We start from the raw sequence: 17,962 nt of genomic DNA, 5'->3' as shown, positions 1-17,962 counted from the left end.
TCAGTAGGTAGATATTCCATGGCTCGGGTTGTATCCAAAAAGCTCAGGGGCAATAATTCTGCCCGCACGCTTGTGTGTCTTGGTGTGTTTGCTGACTTGCTGTTTGTAGTACAGTGCTGTTTGTAGTACACCAAATGATTGTTCAGGTGGACCCTTTTTGTCACAAGAAACATGGTCTTTAAGATCCACTTCTTTGGTTCATGAGGTTAGGCAGTGCAACCTAGATATCCTGAGAACAGGTTTGTATCAGTAAGATTAGCTTCATATGGATTGATCTTCACACAGAATCATGAGCCCAACTCTGCTTTTGTTCCACTGACTTCATTTTAGGCATGCATATAATGACAGTCATTCTTCCTTCAGCTAATTCCTGTTTGGTTTCTGGAGATTTGTATCACTCACATTACAGATGACTGTGTCCCAGACAGAGAATCATAGTTAGGTTCTAAGATATGGCAATAAAGTTCAGCTTCAACGAGGAAAAAGCAAGCAATCATGCAGGTCATATCCAGCCATCACCAGAAATGCGACTAGTTGAGATCTCGGGCCATCAAGCTCTGCTCATAATGACAGAAGATGAAGGACCCAAAGGCAAGCCTTATGAACATGTTGAGAGAATGGATACTCCGACTCTGTGATGCGGAAGAGTGAAATTTCACCTGAAATTGTGTTCTACAGAAAACAAATCCTGATCATGCACTCTTTTGTCTATTGAAATGCAGAGAACAAACTAAAACTTCCAACAATTGTCCAAATATGATGCGATTTGTAGTGGTGGGTTTTAGAATCCTCGGATATCGATTGCAACTGTGAGTCATTTATCAGTGAAAGGCAAAAAGAATCTAAGTATTCATGATAAACTGTGTGCCTGCAGGGTGTCAGCACAGGTGCAGGACACTGGTTTATGATGAAGAGCTCAGAAATCCATGAGAAACATACCATGATCAAGCTAAGAAACCAAATCCGAGACTGACATAAAACTAGATCATGTCAAGGAAGGAGAGAAAAAAGAGTGGCTACCAGTGCATTCAACTCTGTGATGAACAACCTTTCTCTTGCTCAGTATGAAGATGACTGATATCTAAAAGCATGTACATAAAATGCTTCATATCATTTTGGTCCTTGACCAGCTTCTCAAACTACTCAAAAAGAAAAAGACATGATGAAAATGAAATTTTCACCGAGGAAAGTAGGATTTGAAGCTGTACATAGGAAACATTGCAGATCCTTTGTCTGGCTACATAGTCTAAATAAGATGATGCAAAGTCTAAATCATGTGAAGAAAACTATCCATGGCTTCCCCTTTCACAGCAAATCAGATCCAGACCAAATGTATCTGGAGCAAGCAAAGACAGATTGCACCTGAGACCTATTGCCAATGGTGCATCTTCAAGAGAAGCTCAGTACTTGCCATACTTGTGCCAGCAAAGGAGCATCACCACGCACCTCCTCAGGATGTAAAACCTGGACCGGTGCTCCCTCGCCACCGCGAGGCAGCCTTTCTTCCCCGCCGGCGCCGGCACCGAGTCCCCCTCGCCATGTCGCCTCCTCAGCGACGCGCACTGGCCCATGATCCCTTCCGGCCACCGAGGACTAAACCGTCGCCGCTTGACAGGGGAGAGGTATGGACACGAGACTCATCACCTCCAGCATTAGAAGGACAAGGACGGAGGGAGAGGAGAACAGAGGAATGCCGATTCAAAGGACAAACCGCCTCTGTGTCATCTCCGTTGTCCTTTCTCGTTATATAACTGCTTCCCTCCTGCCAACGGACGGCTCTGATCGCAGCGCCGTGTCCGACCCAAGCGAAGCTGTCCGCATTCACCAGTGGAAGGGAGACGAAGAAGGGCTAACGTGGTTAGGTTCATGTGAGTGACTGTGGGAGTCAAAGACGAGCGGTTGGTGTGTCAAAGCTGGATATTAATTCAGGTGAAGAGACCTCTGCACCATGTAGCTTTTGACTTGACCGACCCCGCGACGGTGGCCAATCCTGGTGGTTTTGTTGGTATCCTATTAATGGCCTTTACTTTTTGCTGTAACTGCCAACAGTTTTGGGTATAAGTGCGTCTTTGCCAGCTGCTGGATTCTTTCCGTTAAGCTCAGCCCACCACGGTTACGATTTGACTGAGCCCATACGGCCCAAATCATGCTTTGACTGATTTCGATACGAATTAAGGTGGGGGGTTGTGTAGGAGGATGGATAAATCATGCTTTGACTGCGGTAGGTAGGTCAGAGTCACTTCTATCTCCTTAGGGCGTACTAATCCCACTCAGATCGCGGTTAATATGAGCTCTTCGTTAAGTCCGCTGTTGCTCTATGTGACGGCACCACTGCACGCGAGGATTGGAGAGTGGTGATATATCAACGTTGATGGACTTTATTACTGCCTTTGGGACATATACTTCATGGTGACGAATGTAGCCTAACTGGGGAGCTTCATTTTTTTAAGGAGATGTTTCTGCGAAACAGGAATCAGAAACAAATATCCTGCACAGTACCACCAAATGTGAGAGGAGTGGGTGCAATCCCTGTGAACTCGACATCATATGCTGTAAATAGTTTTCAGCACAGTATTCATATCCTATATAGGAAAGACAAGTACTTCCTCTACTTGAACTCTTTCATTCTGAACCTGATCAAACAATACCTGAATCTAATCTAAATGGGTGGAGCAACCGTGGTGCTTGCCTACCCTTAGCACCGAGATACTACTGTCATGGAGAGAGATGGTCCCCGCAGAAAATGGAATGTTCAGCCTTGTCAGGATACTATCCTGCAATGTTCTCTTTGTCGCTCGGTTGCACACTATTCCTGGTTCATATGGACCTTAATATGACACGACAGTCCCCAAGCATTATAAGCAGCACCAGAAACGAATTAGTACCTCCATCGGAGTGCCGATTAGGCCCGGCAGAGACAACGACTTGAGCCTCTCCATTGTTTGTGACCACCAACACTTTTCATTATTGCTCTTTGCTCTAAGCGTCATGGAGCACAAACCTGTCCCCTGTATGCACAGAGAAGACCCGGAGTTGACCACTAAGAGACCCCTCACCCAGAACAATCCTTCCACCGTAATGTCCAAAACATCCTCGCACTAATACTAATTGACGTGCGTGCGTAACTTCCTCAAGTAGAATCGATCTACGTGGGAAAAAACATGATTGAGGAAGGGTTGTTTGGGCATGCAATGGATCCTCGTGAGGCACGTTTGCATCTTTCACAGCTTAAGAGGATAGAATTAGGGGCCCTTACAGTACTCCCACTTCAGTAGACATGGCCGAGGTGTAATGGTGGGAGGAGCTCGGCTTCACACATTACTGTGCCTATAAAACAGCCCCTCCTCCTACAGCATCGACCATCGTCTGGGGTCTCTCTCACCAATAGAAACTGTTGCCTTTACTGTATCGTGCGTATCTCACTGTTTCTGCTGCCATCTGCTCAGCCATGCTGCCCAGAAGCCGAACGCTTCCGGCGAGGATCCATGAGAGTGTTGTAAGTTGCAGGGCTGCTACTTGAATTGCGCTGTAGTTGCTTAGCTTCTCGTCGTAGGATCTTGTGGTTGTTTGCAAGCTTGCCAATGATGGTATTTGTTCATGAAGAACGATGGGAGCCGCAACGAAAGGGCGTATCTTCAAGTGGAAACACAGCCCAAGATACAGGAGGACACTGAAAGCTTGAATCCACAGGTGGCTCATTCCAAGTGCTTTGACGACGATGGACGCCTTAAACGAACAGGTAAAGCTTCTGATAACTCCTTCCTTGCTCTTGTAAGTTCTAATTCTTTTGTTCTCAGGACCAAGCTTATGTGTGCTGCAACAGAGCAACACAAACAATACTGCACTTGAAGAACAAATATGGTAAAAAGGAAAAGGAATAATCATACATTTTTAATGAAATATTCAAACTATATATATATATATATATATATATATATATATATATATATATATATATATATATATATATAACTGATTCAAGAATATACATGTGTTTAGCTTATAATATATATATACACACACACATCTGAGTTGTAGAAATTAAGCTCAATACTATCCATAAAGTAGCTTATCTATAAAACAAATGTGCTATAGATAGGTTCTTGTGATAGAGACGGCTAAGGATGATGGAACAACAGCAAAGTTGCAAAAGGTGGAGTAGGGATGAGAGATAGTGGTGATAGAAAGGCAGTGGTCTTTTATAGTGCATATAATAAAGTGGTCTTTTATAGCTGCTGGCTCTTTGACTGAGATCAATAAAACAAGCAAAACATAGCTGTAGTTTATAACTAACATGGTTACAACTCAAGCATTGAATACATTTGTTAAGATATATTATATTTGTATTATCTAAACTTGGACAATTGCTTAAGGAATGTCATTGACAGTGAACCTCCTGTTTGAAGGTAATGAGTAAGCTTCACAAGTAATGGCTTCAAAACTCTCAAGGAACAGAATCCAGTGATTGAATTATGATAATTACTATCAATCCGCAAGTCATTTTGTGTTGTCTAATCCTCAAATTGTGTTCAACCAGGCACTGTGTGGACTGCAACTTCACACATAATCACTGCAGTGATAGGCTCGGGAGTGCTCTCACTCGCATGGGCTATAGCGCAGTTAGGTTGGATCGCCGGACCAATTGTCATGATCCTCTTCGCCTTCGTCATCTACTACACCTCAAACCTCTTGTCCGACTGCTACCGTTCCGGTGATCCTGTCACCGGCCGGAGAAATTACACGTACACGGATGCTGTGAGATCCAACTTAGGTAAGACAAACACTGCATTGTTAATCCACCAATGAACTGTCATATCAGTTCCATGAATAATTGGATGATGATGTGCCATTTACAGGTGGAGCAAAGGTAAAGATTTGTGGAGCAATCCAGTATGTAAATCTCTTTGGTGTAGCCATCGGATACACTATTGCAGCTTCCATCAGTATGATGTAAGTTTCAGCAAGTCTGTTCTTACAGAACAAGTCTTATTTTTCTTCTTGAACCATGGTCTTCTTCGAATCACAATTGTGGTGTGTTTTGATTGAAGGGCTATAAAGAGATCCAATTGCTTTCATGCAAGTGGAGGAAAGGACCCATGTCATATGTCAAGCAACATGTACATGATCATCTTTGGGATCACAGAGATTGTGTTCTCCCAGATCCCAGATTTTGATCAGGTTTGGTGGCTTTCCATTGTGGCTGCTGTCATGTCCTTCACCTACTCTACTGTTGGGCTCGGCTTAGGCGTTGCTAAAACTGCAGGTAACTCTGAAAACTCCATTTACAGAACATTCAAATTCACATGTAATATGCACTCGTGAAACCACTGAAGCCAATTGGCTGTAGGTCAGTGTGTTTAGGTTTTACTGGAGTAGGGTTTTCTTCCTTTACAGAGAAAGAACAGCATTATCTGCTTTGAGCACTGTAAACAATTCGACATCATGCATAAGTGGCAGCTGCTAACCCTGCCCTTTAAAGTGCCATATGCCAAACAACCACTCTCTCTTTACGAGAAAGTTGCAGAGAACTCACGGTGATGGATGTTAAGCTTATCCCGAGAGAAAAGGTGCTCATTTGCTCCAGGCAAGTGGCGTGACGATATGCATACAGCCCAATGACGTGTGACAGCAAAATGAATGATCTTGTGGTCCTCCCCTTTCTTGGTGCATACATACCTTTCTGAGCACTAAGAAACAACTGTAGATTAACGTAGACAGCCACGATCTTGGTGCGTACCCTGCACTGGTAGATACATACCAGTGTACGCATGCATACGTGTATATATATATATATACAAATACATATATTCATGTGATGATCTACGAGATCTGGCATTTGTCGTAGGTTACTGCAACTCATGTTACTTATGTATGCCTTAGAGAATGGGAGCTTCCAAGGCAGCCTTATGGGCATCAGTATTGGGACGGTGACCAAAGCAGGCACAGTGACTGCAACCCAAAAGGTATGGAGGAACCTGCAAGCTCTCGGGGACATTGCCTTCGCCTACTCTTACTCCATCATCCTGATCGAGATCCAGGTTTCTTCTCTCGCACCATTTGATCCGTACATGTAGTCAGAGGGGATCGGTTTGTAGAGACTCCCATATTTCGTTTCTCTACATGTAGGATACGATCAAGTCTCCTCCGGCGGAGAACAAGACGATGAGAAAAGCCACCCTGCTGAGCATCGTCGTCACCACCGTCTTCTATATGCTCTGTGGGTGCATGGGGAATGCAGCATTCGGAGACGATGCCCCGGGCAACCTGCTCACGGGCTTTGGATTCTACAACCCCTATTGGCTTCTCGATATCGCAAACCTCGCCATCGTTGTCCATCTTGTTGGAGCTTATCAGGTATCGTCGTCCATCTTCGTACTGAATGCTTCCCGTCATGATCATGATTTGGCGGGACCAATTCCTTTCATTGGAACTTTATGCTTTAAAGAAATAATCGAAGTCAAAAGCTTACATGCATCCCACCAAATATTCCTGTAAATATACTGCACCATAATTTCTCATGGTAATTATTCATATAAATCAACGCGTAGTGCTGCTGTAAGATTAGCGTTGAATGATGATCATGGGTGCAACAGGTGTTCTGCCAACCGCTGTTCGCCTTCGTGGAGAAGTGGAGCGCGAAGCGGTGGCCCAAGAGCGAGCTGATCACCCACGAGTACGAGGCCCGGATCCCTTGCACTGGCGCCACGTACAAGCTCAACCTGTTCCGGCTGGTGTGGAGGACGGCCTTCGTGGTGCTCACCACCGTCATCTCCATGCTCATGCCCTTCTTCAACGACGTCGTCGGCATCCTCGGCGCTTTCGGCTTCTGGCCCCTCACCGTCTACTTCCCGGTGGAGATGTACATCGCGCAGAAGAAGATACGGCCGTGGTCGAGCCGGTGGGTCGGCCTGCAGCTGCTCAGCTTCACGTGCCTCGTCGTCTCCCTCGCCGCCGCCTGTGGCTCGATGGCCGGCGTCGTCCTCGACCTTAAGTCCTACCGGCCCTTCGAGTCCACCTACTGATGCAGACCGCGGACGAACGATGCATGCTTAGTTTACGTTGGTCGTTTTAGTGTGATCCCTGTGCTAAATAAAGATCTTAGTACTTAATGTTATGTATCAGGAGCTTAATTAAGCATGAAGGAGGTGATGCATTTACACTTATGATGAATATGGTCAATGATAAGACCATTTAGTCCAAATCGAGGAGTATGAGAAAGCTCTTAAGTTTGTCGAATTAGGTTTACTCATCCTCATGCACCATCTTTTTTGTTACACTGATAACGTTAGTGAGCAAATTAGGATGTTGGACCTCATAAATAGAATTATCATTCAATAATTCATTGACCGTTTCTATAATGATTGATTATCGAATTGATCAATGAGTCAAGTCGATGATGAGGAGATGTTACCATACATGATTAATCTTGGGTATATCTCTTGGGGACTAGACGCTGCAAAGATCAGTCAAAGGGCTTGGTCTTCTGATCTTCAACTAGGGAAGCGCCTATTTTGATGGTTTGATCAAGACAAATTAGATTTAGAGTATCTTTAATTAGGGGCTTCCCTACTCCTGGATGTGTCAATCGTTGACCCGAAGCCTCCTTCGGATCTCCAGTTGCTTAACTAATAGAGGTGCTTTTTTTTTTTATATAGTGATATAGATGTTAAGTAACATTGTTGTGATTCTCGAGGATCATTCTTGAGCTTATGTCTCCTTCATTAGTTGGCAATTTTAAGATCTTGTAGTATGTTGATGCCATGTCATTAAATCAATTCAAGATAAATTGTCTAATGGTGGTGTTTTAGGTAGAGGAAACATCCAACACAATAATTTTAAATTTGAAAGTCTTTTATCAGGTGCTAAACCTAAATATGACATATAGGTCTATCATATCGAGGAGAGAGATTGAATCACTCACTTGCAACATAATCCTTGTATAATTGGTAGTACTTGGATTTGTCTTTTTGAAAAATAAAAAATCATGTAGGTTGTGGTGTAATCAAATCAGATATTTAAGATTGGGATTTAAATTTTATTTTCCTTACTTGTCATTATAATCTTAATCTATTTTTTATTTATTAATATAAATTAGAAAATAAATATTAAGCATTCCAAATAAGATGAGATCATATTTGTTAGTATATTAAATAGTAATAATCTATATTAAATAAATACGAAAATAAAAATATATTTCCTTTAATGGAGGTTCACTGTAATACTCTTGATTAGTCCCACATCGAAAGTAGACAAGATTAAGATTGACTTATAAGGATTATTATTAACTTTAATTTAAATATTTTGATTAATGATTTAAACCAAACGAAGTTGATAGACTAAGTCCTGATATGTCGAGCTCGAAGAAGCCCCTTTTCTATTATTTGAAGCACCTTGATATGTGTGGTGTCGAGAAAAGTTAAATACTTTCTCATGAGCACTTGAACTTCAGAGAGGACTTTTTGGCTCGAGACCTATGGTCAACGACAAAGATGGTTGATCCTTCTTGTCAACTTATTCTTTTTCATCCTTCTGGACAATAATATATTTATTTACCTTAATAACTTCATGATGACTGACCATGATAAATATAAGGGATATAAGTTGTTGATAAAGGCTTAGATGAGGATCAAATGATAGGCTTCAAATACCATCTTGGCTTCATTGTTGAACTTGGAAGGTAGTCAGATGGAAATTCCTTTTCCCCTCGACAAACAATTAACATGAGGTTATTATCTTCTTCGACAAGTTGTAGTTGACGAAATTCGAACTCCCACTAACTAACCGGAGGAACTGATAAAGTTGGAAGTAAGGCAAGAGTATCGATCTCTTGTATTCTCATTGAGAGGTGTGGGCAAGGACCAATACATAAGGGCATCAGTTATCACACATATTATCATCTATGCAACAGACAAAGGGACTTGCCATCTTGCATGTTGCAAGTTCGGTGATTGAGCAATGCTTGCTTTCAACTATTTACCTACTCTGATACATTGGCATGGACTTTGTTAGAATTATCTAAATGGTCGACAAAAATTTTAATAGAAGGACATGCCATCTTGCCATAGTGTAAGTTCGATCATTAAGCAAGGCTTGCTTTTAGTTGTCTACCTACTTTGGTATTAGTCATTGACCTAGCTAGAATTATCTAAGTTACAAGACACCCAAACAACATCAACTTGAAAGGGTTAGCCTAAATTTCAATCTCGTTCGATTCCTAAGGACCTCTTAAAGAAGAAAGGCGTTAGTTTAATAGGTGAACAATGGGCAAAATATCGTTATTATCCGAAAAGTACACAGAACAAATAGTTGAAAGTAACAAGAACTTAATTATCCTTTAAAAGAGTCATAATTTCAAATAATAGTTAGGGTTGTAAGTTATCAGAGAATATTACAAAGTCTCACAAGTGTACAAAGGTATCATTTTATGGCCTTTAAGTTGTCGAGGCTCTCTAACTACAATACCAAAGTCCCATTTGGTCTAATGCCATCTATATGGTTCATGGGTAATTAGATAGGTAACATTTTGTCAACCTCGGATTGCTGTTGATGAATGGAATGATATATAGACTATTCATAACAAAAAATGTCATATCACCCATCATGAAAATCTATATTATGAGTGATAGATATGTATCTATCATGCCTTGGATCTCATTCATGAACCGAGTAACGAAGTATGCGAGTGTTTCTTCTTCTTCTTGCTTGAGTCACGAGCGAATGTTTTTGAGGAAGTGAAGTTCGAACTCCCTTATAAGCTGGGCAAAAGAACCGATAGAAAGTGGCTTTAGGCAGACATATCATTCTCATGTTGGACCTCTTAGTGTAATTGGGAATGTACAATACATCAAGGCGTTCAAAGTGTCATACAACAATAATATTTGGGTGTGAAAAGCTGTAATGTGCTCCTTCATTTCATTGAACGCCTCCACGGATGAGAGATGAAGTTCGTTGAAATCAATTCCTGTTGGATTTTCTAGGTGAATGACAATCGATCCAAGGGGAAGTTGACCAATGCTTCCTCCTTTGAATATTGGAGTTGTCATCGCTTTTTCTCCGAACGTTGATCGATCTATTACAATTGGATTTGTAAGGAATCCTTTGTCAAGTCCATTGATTGGGCCTCAGATTCAAGCAGGGCAAAGTGGTGGAGCACGTCTATTGAATTTCGTGGTCAGGGATCAAAGTACCCCCTCGACCAATGATTCAACAAGTCTTGAACACTCTTGGGATGTCAACACCACGTTGGGTCGAGAAATCTCTGGCGAGTACCGATGGTGGTTAAGCCGAGGATCGTTGTTGAGTTGGTGGCATCGCATGTTGGGTTAACTGGGGCAAAAGCGAAGAGACAACCTATATCATGCCTATAAGTGTTTGCACTTGCTGAGTGAGGTTTAAAAACACATCGATAGGGACAAGTGACTCAAGGTTGTTCTTAGGGGTGAGAGACCCGAGTTGTTAAATAGATGCTAGTATTGCATCGATGTCTACATCGAGGTGGATACACTCATTTGCAGAAAGAGTAACTACTATCCCCCTTGAGTGAAAGTAATGTGTGTCGAAAGTAAAACCTCCTCGCTCAAGCATTTATTAAGTGGGTCGACAAACTGGCGTTCCTATAACATCGGGTTCTCTTTCTAGCATAAAATTATGAGAAGATACCATTGATGTCTTGGTCAACCCAACATTCTCTAGACTCTTATGCGAGGGGTTGTTTGAGGTGCCTCCGAGATGAAAATATCAAGCTTCTAAAGTGCCACCTACATGAAGACCAAGGCCGAGAAAGGTTTCTCAATCCGATCATTTTGATACTTAAGTTAGTAACCCAAGATAGATGAGTGTAAACAAGAGTGGTCAAAAAAATGACCTCCCGTCTTATATTGAAAATGAGATTTTATACCTAATCAATATTTCGTAAAATATTTTATATGAATATAACCTCTAACAACCTCCCCTTGACTTTTTACCCATGCAGGCGAAAAAGGACGACGACCTACAACAATTACCCACCATGGACCCTTATCCATGTGGATAGACAGATAAAGAGTGACTTTCATCTTCTCCTTCCAATTTAAAAATTATAGATAGATCATGTATTGAACGACGATTAATTCATATTGTTCTTCTTATCAACACGTAGATCTAGGATATTGACAATCACAATCGAGATATAAATTAAATATTTTAATTAAAATTTTTTTCCACAAACGATCTTTTAACTGTTGACTATAAAAGAGTCCCTCCGAAGGTGACACTGTCTCTTTTTTTTTTTCGAGATTTCATTAATGCATCTCCGTATTAATATCTCAATCCATATCAGAGACTTGGGCATCAAAGTTCCTAGCAGAAACCTTCTCAATGGCGACTTTTTCTTTTTTCTTGCATAACCAAGTGCCGAAGCCAAAGTTGATCCAAAGTTCCCGACAACCTTTCTGTTGGACGGTTCTCGGAGTGTACCTACCAAGAGTTAGGAACTTGCCCAAGTCGAGACATCTTCAACGCTGAGACTGACAACCGACCATTTGGTTGACAGGAATCAAACATGGTGTCTCCTCTAGCACCCCGCTGCATGTTCTTAGCATATTGACCAAGTCGGGTTAGGCTTGGATGGAATGCTCGATCGTATCTGTTTACCAGCATCACATGGTACAAACTTGAGCTCCAAAGGGAAATGCAGACCATCTTCAGTTCAGCACGAGAACTAACAGCAACCAGTTTATCACAGCATCAGCATCGGGAGAAAGAAAAAGACAGAGAAATACTTGAATATTTTACGACCCATCTTAATCTCCTTTTTATATCAGAATATGTGTCGATATCTCAATGCTAGAAAAGAACCAAGTCATGTTTATCTCACGAAGGTCTAGGAGATGAATAAAAAAAGGTACGGACGGCTCTCAGATGAGGTTTGCTATAAATCCTCTCTTACCATTGTCGAACAAGCAGCCTTCACAAATCATTTATTTATCACCATCCTTTTCTGGAGAATCTTCCTTTCGCTTCTGCTGGGTCTGAAATATAAAGAAAGGAGCATCAGATCAGAGTCACACAAAGAACCTTGAAGTTGACAACATAAACACAAGTATCCTAACTTAACTAGATCAGCAGGAAAAATTGGTCATGCAAAACAAATTAATCAATGCATCATTTACTAATCAACAGATTCCCAAGGTTCCGTTAACTTAGGGTTTGATTTATTAGGGCAAATAATTTTGACCCGTCTAACCCACTTTAACCATAACACGTTCAGAAGTAATTATGGTACTACTTACAAACTTCAATGGCTGCTTGATGAAAGAAAAAGAAAAGCAAGAAGCAGCAGCTTAGTAACGAGCAAAATTAACATGACGAATTGCAAAATAGATAAATACTAACAAGCAACTTATTCACTCAGAGATAATGAGCACAGAATTGTATCAAATAACATAGATACAACCTCTCAACCTACATATAATTAATGTTTTCTGTAGACTTCTAGAAGAGTTCCATGGTTCAAAAGCATACCTCTGATTGGTCTTGTAAAGATGCCAGGAAATCTTTGAGCGAAGGATCATTAGGGTCAACTCCAGGAAGCTGCAGGAACAAGTTATTTATCATATGGTAGGAATAACTATGACAAAGATCAATACTTGCTGAAAAATGAATATTACCGAATTTAGCACGGATGAAACAAATGATTGGTCCTCAAGAACTTTGCTCATCCCAGAATGGGTTGACGAGTCTCCTGCACTTTCCTGAACAGACATTTTAAGGGCTGCGTGCGATAGGATAAAGATTTGTAAGTCCGCAAAGCAATTATTAAAGAAGTGCATAAAACTGTGAACGCATTTGATGGTGTCCTAGTCTCTAAAGGATATTGCAAAGTAATGCAACCAAAGAAGTTGAAGTTGTGAAACTAGAAGCATAATACCAAAGGGGATCAGATATATTTTTGTACAGAGGGGTACACGTTGAGGTTAGCTTAACAGTGGAACCCCCCCTTCCCTGATCATTGTTCATTTCCTTTCTCTCTTTTGTTCTAAGCTTCATAGGAGATCAGGTCAGACTTAAAGATGGATCACATACACATCAATGTTACAAAATTCACCAAATATGCATACTCTTTTAGGGGTAATAGTTTATATCTTTCGGAAACTATATTCCTAACTGTCATATAGTGCAGATTATGAGATCCAACATGTAGAGCAGATCATATAGAATATGAAGTGTCATATATACACAGCCATTTGGCAGTGGTGATAGCCAGAAAATATTCTGTAGCAAACACAAGATAGATACATAATTTTTCTATGCTAACTGAAAGGTTACAGAAACTGGAAAACTAACCATATGCCAGTTCAGGATCTTCTGCTGTAGCATCTGACATGTCAGCATCAATCATATCCACGCTACTGGACTTAGCACCATCCATGGACATTGCAAGAGCTTGCTCTAGCAATGCAGCCTCAACATCCTGTTAACATCTCAAGAGCATTCAAGCAGAATTAGATTATTTTCTATGTAATCTCAAGATATGAGCCATGACAAAGATGTGAAAAAGAAGAGTTTAAGATATGCAGAAAATTCACCATATACGAAAATATTTTGTTCGATAGACTCCATTCATTGTAAAGTCAAAATCCATATCAAACCCATTCAACGAAACAGAAAGTAAAATTTACAAACAAATATAAGGCCACTGCAGCCAACTAAATTTAAGCTATATATTATCAAATTTACAGTCCTTGTCATCTTCTTGTCATAAGTTTGGCTGCACCATTTGGTAATGAGAAGGTAAATGCTGAGAGTAAATTTTATCATTTCTCTTACACTAGCCTGCAGGTTGCCAAGAATTCCATACATCTTTTATGAGTCATGACTACTGCAAGATTAACATGTTGAAGAAAAAAATTGCCACAAAAAACATTAACAGTTTATCATCAAATCAACACTCAAATTACATCATTCCCTCCAACCTTCTAAACCTTCTAATAGCTGAAGTGGTGATAAAGAATGGTATCAAATCAAGCATGATAAGCTTGTGTTGACAACTTAAAGAGTGGTGTTAAAGAGAACAGACCGTTAAATTTTGCCTTTTATCATCTGCAATGACAGCTGAAGTGTTGACTGCTTCACTCATAGTTGTGTCATGGGAACTTGAAGCCTGCTCCCCTCCCTTTTCCTCTTTTGAAGCCTCCTCAGCAGCCTTTTTGGCAGCAGCTTCTTGTCTTGCTCTTTCCTCTTCCATGGAGATCCTCAATGCTAGGGCCAATTCAGGATCTAGGTTAGGATCTACACCAAAATCAAATCCAGATACGCCACCAGCTGAAGCTGCAGCTGCTGCAGCAGCAAAACCACTGCCTCCTTCACCATCTCCAGAAAAGATTGGTGTGCTGCAGACAAATGTATAAGCTAAGTGGCTGATAAATGAAAGATCAAAGAGGGCTGTAATTACTAATTAGCTTTCAAGATAATCACCAATACCTGATAAGTACATCAGAAAGAGCATTTGGACCAGGTGAAACATGAACTATGTGGCTATTGTCATTATTGTTTACAGCAGCTACAAGGGTCTCCAGCTTTTCAGCTTTTCCATCATCAGATTCTCCAAAATCAACAACATCCAAAGCAACACTATTCTTTTTCAATTTCCTCCCAATTGCCTCCAATGTCTTCTTTTCATATGTAATTGGACTTGATATATTCAAAAGGGAGCATTAATAAATTTGTGGACTAGTATAAGTATCAAAGGGGTGGAAGAAATAAAACAGAATGATCTCAAGGGTACCTTCCAGCAAAAACTATAATCCTTTGTTTCTGCTTCTTATTTTGGCGGTGTTTAAGAGCCAACTGTGCAACCTGAATTCCCGCAGTCAGGTTCATCTCACAACCAAAATCCAAACCTAGATAAAGAAATCAATATATAATGAAACTTTTCAAGATTTCATAAAGAATACTGAGCATATGACTATCAACCAGAGGGCTTAGAAATTCTCTCACATGAGGAAGAAAATTTTCAACAATACAAATCAATTTTCCTTAATATCAATTCTGCTATGCATGTTTATAGTACAAATCTAAAATTAGATTTAGAAACATAAGGAACATCCTGAGTCAGTTCCATGAACCAACTATATGGAACAAACCAGAAATATTCAACAAATTGATACTATTACTCAAGTTAAACAAATATAAACGAGAGGTTAAAAAGATCTACTATCGACTTGGAACTTTCACTTTTATATCATGGAAATCAAGCTCCTCAAGCTGAACTTCTTTATTTTGTTCAGTATCTACTTCATCCAAATCAGATACGAAGTTCAGATTTTTCCCACCTTTGTTTGTAGCATAATTACCCCAGGTCCTTATCTAACATGTTGGGCTTCCTCTACGAGGCCTTGAATTATAAATGCGTTGAACAAAACAATCACTCATCATTGTTTATCTTCTCAGCAATACTTCAAGTTGGGAGAGTCACACATATAAGCCAAGATAAGGAAGCTTAAACACATTACTAAGAACCACAGCTGCCAGAAACAGAAAAGAAAAACTTAGTAAATATACTCCTTTCCGTTTTGGCAGAAAAAATTGGTGTCATGCATGGCACATGCTTCAAAATTAAAGGAATATATCACGGCCAAAAGTGATTACGAATGATTTTAGAAGACATGAAGGCATTAGAACAATGTGAATCAGCAAGGGTTAGGTTGCACTATAAGCGCAGCAAAAGCACGGTGATGAAAAAAGGTACAAACCAAGTAAGGGGATAAGAAAGATCTGGCAGTGGAAAACCCTACCATGCAGGCAAGCCAGTATCTTTCCAAGATCGCTCGTGGGTGTCACCAACACACGGACCCCTTTGCCCGCCATCGTCAACACGCCCACCGTGTTCTCCGGATTCGACTGTCCAAACAATCATTCCGAGCTCCCAGGTCACACCACAACCAATCAGAAACAAAAAAGATGATGCATTTAACCCCCAATCCCCAAAAAGCCCAGAATCAAACCCTCAATTCAAGAATCAATTTTCCACGCGGGAGCACCTGAGTTTTAGCTCCGCATATGAGATTGATGGCGTCGGCTTGGGCTTGGAATCGGCTGGGCGAGTAATCCCCATTCCGCATCCACTCGGAGTTGTCGATGCAGATCATGGTGGCCTGCAAGAACCGAACAACAAAATTGTTAGCGAAAACCCTACACGTTCAAAGAAATCTCGCAACCAGAAGTAGAAAACAAGAGATCAAGCAGATCGGCCTGACCTCGAGAACCATGGCGCTGCGATGCGATGCAGTGCGAGATGGCAATGGGAGCAGAAATTTGGAAGCCACAGAGGGGTGCTTAGATGGAGAACTCTGTTCGGAGTTAAACTTGTCGATGGAGGCCAATACGTGGGCTAAGGCCCAACGCATTATAGTATGCATTATAGTATTGTGTTTAAATTTGATTTTTTTACTTATTTTTATATTTTTATCATGTAGTATCCTATTTTTAATCATTTGTATAATTACCGAATAATATTTGAATAAAATATTTTATCTCTGATTAAACCCATCAAGATTAGTAAACCCATCTGATTGATGGGGCAAATTAGTTATTTCCAAATCCGAAAACCCCCATTATGTAATAAACTTCTCTCGAACCTTCGAGAAGTAAATGACCTTCGAGAAGTAAATGGGCCGTCATGGGTGGGCCGTCATTTAGCCTGGCCCGCACAGTCTTAGTGAACTCCAACTCCATCAGCACATTATTTCTCTGAAGCCCCAACAAGAAAGTAATCGACACGAATATTAGCAAATTCCACTACCAGTCTACAGATCTGCCATTCAGCTTGTCGATTTTAATATGGCTAATCATTCAATTACTCATTCTTCTATCAACACCCAACCTAGACGTGTGTAATCGAAAGAACTGTAGCTCGCTTGCCATCGCTAGTCACATCTCATCAAGCGCCATCATTAGTTAATTAGCAATGAACGTGTGATTGGCATCGCACCATAGCGAATCAAAGGTACGTACTGTGTCACATCAACTTTAAACATCACTCGCGCATGCATATGTGTTTGATCCCTCGAGTCGCCATGTTCGACGTGGGCTCGTCATGGATACGGTGTAAAGCTGCCGGGATGACAGGAGATTCCATTTCGTCGATTCCTGCCCACCGTGCGCCATGCAGCATCGTCCTCGTATGAAAACCATCTCCCTATTCCGCCGCGGTCCTTTTTTGCAGCATTTCATCATGCACCTTGGGTTCAGTCTCTTCCTGGATAAGGATTACAGGTAGACGAGACATGGAAAGAAAGAAAAGAAAGAGAGCTTTCCACACATCACACTTGACTTCAACGAGGTGCATGGAAGTTGAGCCGACAAGGGGGAGTATTGGGAGGTAGGTGGCCACTTATCTTCATTGCACCAAGAACAGTCGCTGTGCTTTCCTTCCTTTCAACGACGCTTTCTTCAAATGTGATAGTGGACCTAGTCGGCATGCCATCCCTTTCAATCCAAAGAGTTACAGTAAGCTTACGAATACTACTCGGCCGCAGCCGCCACCAACTTATCTACAGCGTTCTGCTGCTATTAGCCTCGGATCTCCACCGTCATTCGACCATGATGTAAGCTGTCGGAACGTTTCACTGGTCGTATCGGCTTGGGAGGGAAGAGGCATGAATAATTTACGCCACGACACTACTGGCCTTGACCAATTGACCCAATAATCTTAGGTTACTTATGCTGATCCGATTGAAGGAGATGAAGACATGTTTGAAGACAGATAAAGGAATTGAAGCATTTGAGAGGATGTAATTTTATCTTTTTCATATGGAACAATATTAAATTTAGAATACAAGTGGAACATTCGAGATCTAGTCTCTCGTGGACAAATACTTGGATTAAGAATCATCAGTCTGATGAATATATTTATTATTAATTCATATTTAAATATTTAAATATTTAAATATTTTAGATTTTAGATTTTTATATTAGTGATTCA

The 17,962-nt window shown here is 40.9% G+C and overlaps 2 protein-coding genes across 2 annotated transcripts; one reads left to right on the top strand and one right to left on the bottom strand.

Moving 5' to 3' along the window:
• Positions 1-3,268: 3,268 nt before the first annotated feature.
• LOC135605700 (amino acid permease 4-like) lies at positions 3,269-7,163 on the top strand. Its single transcript, XM_065096097.1, has 8 exons — positions 3,269-3,496; positions 3,604-3,739; positions 4,538-4,771; positions 4,857-4,950; positions 5,049-5,263; positions 5,881-6,038; positions 6,127-6,354; positions 6,594-7,163. The coding sequence occupies exons 1-8, from the start codon at positions 3,449-3,451 to the stop codon at positions 7,020-7,022; spliced, it is 1,542 nt and encodes a 513-aa protein (XP_064952169.1). The 5' UTR covers positions 3,269-3,448; the 3' UTR covers positions 7,023-7,163.
• Positions 7,164-11,756: 4,593 nt separating this feature from the next.
• LOC135605698 (26S proteasome non-ATPase regulatory subunit 4 homolog) lies at positions 11,757-16,368 on the bottom strand. Its single transcript, XM_065096095.1, has 10 exons — positions 16,236-16,368; positions 16,020-16,133; positions 15,774-15,879; positions 14,765-14,879; positions 14,461-14,670; positions 14,057-14,369; positions 13,324-13,450; positions 12,648-12,751; positions 12,502-12,570; positions 11,757-12,008 (listed from the first exon to the last, which is right to left on the bottom strand). The coding sequence occupies exons 1-10, from the start codon at positions 16,245-16,247 to the stop codon at positions 11,958-11,960; spliced, it is 1,221 nt and encodes a 406-aa protein (XP_064952167.1). The 5' UTR covers positions 16,248-16,368; the 3' UTR covers positions 11,757-11,957.
• Positions 16,369-17,962: the final 1,594 nt, after the last annotated feature.

This window comes from Musa acuminata, chromosome BXJ2-2, assembly GCF_036884655.1.
Source record: "Musa acuminata AAA Group cultivar baxijiao chromosome BXJ2-2, Cavendish_Baxijiao_AAA, whole genome shotgun sequence".
Classification (NCBI taxonomy): domain Eukaryota; kingdom Viridiplantae; phylum Streptophyta; class Magnoliopsida; order Zingiberales; family Musaceae; genus Musa; species Musa acuminata.
This window is presented reverse-complemented; position numbering and strand designations above follow the sequence as displayed.

Excerpts from the sequence above, each read along its gene's own strand:
- LOC135605700 (XM_065096097.1), top strand. The coding sequence starts at position 3,449 with ATGCTGCCCAGAAGCCGAACGCTTCCGGCGAGGATCCATGAGAGTGTT. Across the intron at positions 3,740-4,537 it reads TGGACGCCTTAAACGAACAG|GCACTGTGTGGACTGCAACT; the intron begins GTAAAGCTTCTG and ends GTGTTCAACCAG. Across the intron at positions 5,264-5,880 it reads AGGCGTTGCTAAAACTGCAG|AGAATGGGAGCTTCCAAGGC; the intron begins GTAACTCTGAAA and ends TGTATGCCTTAG.
- LOC135605698 (XM_065096095.1), bottom strand. Across the intron at positions 14,671-14,764 it reads ATTATAGTTTTTGCTGGAAG|TCCAATTACATATGAAAAGA; the intron begins GTACCCTTGAGA and ends GAATATATCAAG. Across the intron at positions 13,451-14,056 it reads ATAAAAGGCAAAATTTAACG|GATGTTGAGGCTGCATTGCT; the intron begins GTCTGTTCTCTT and ends AGATGTTAACAG.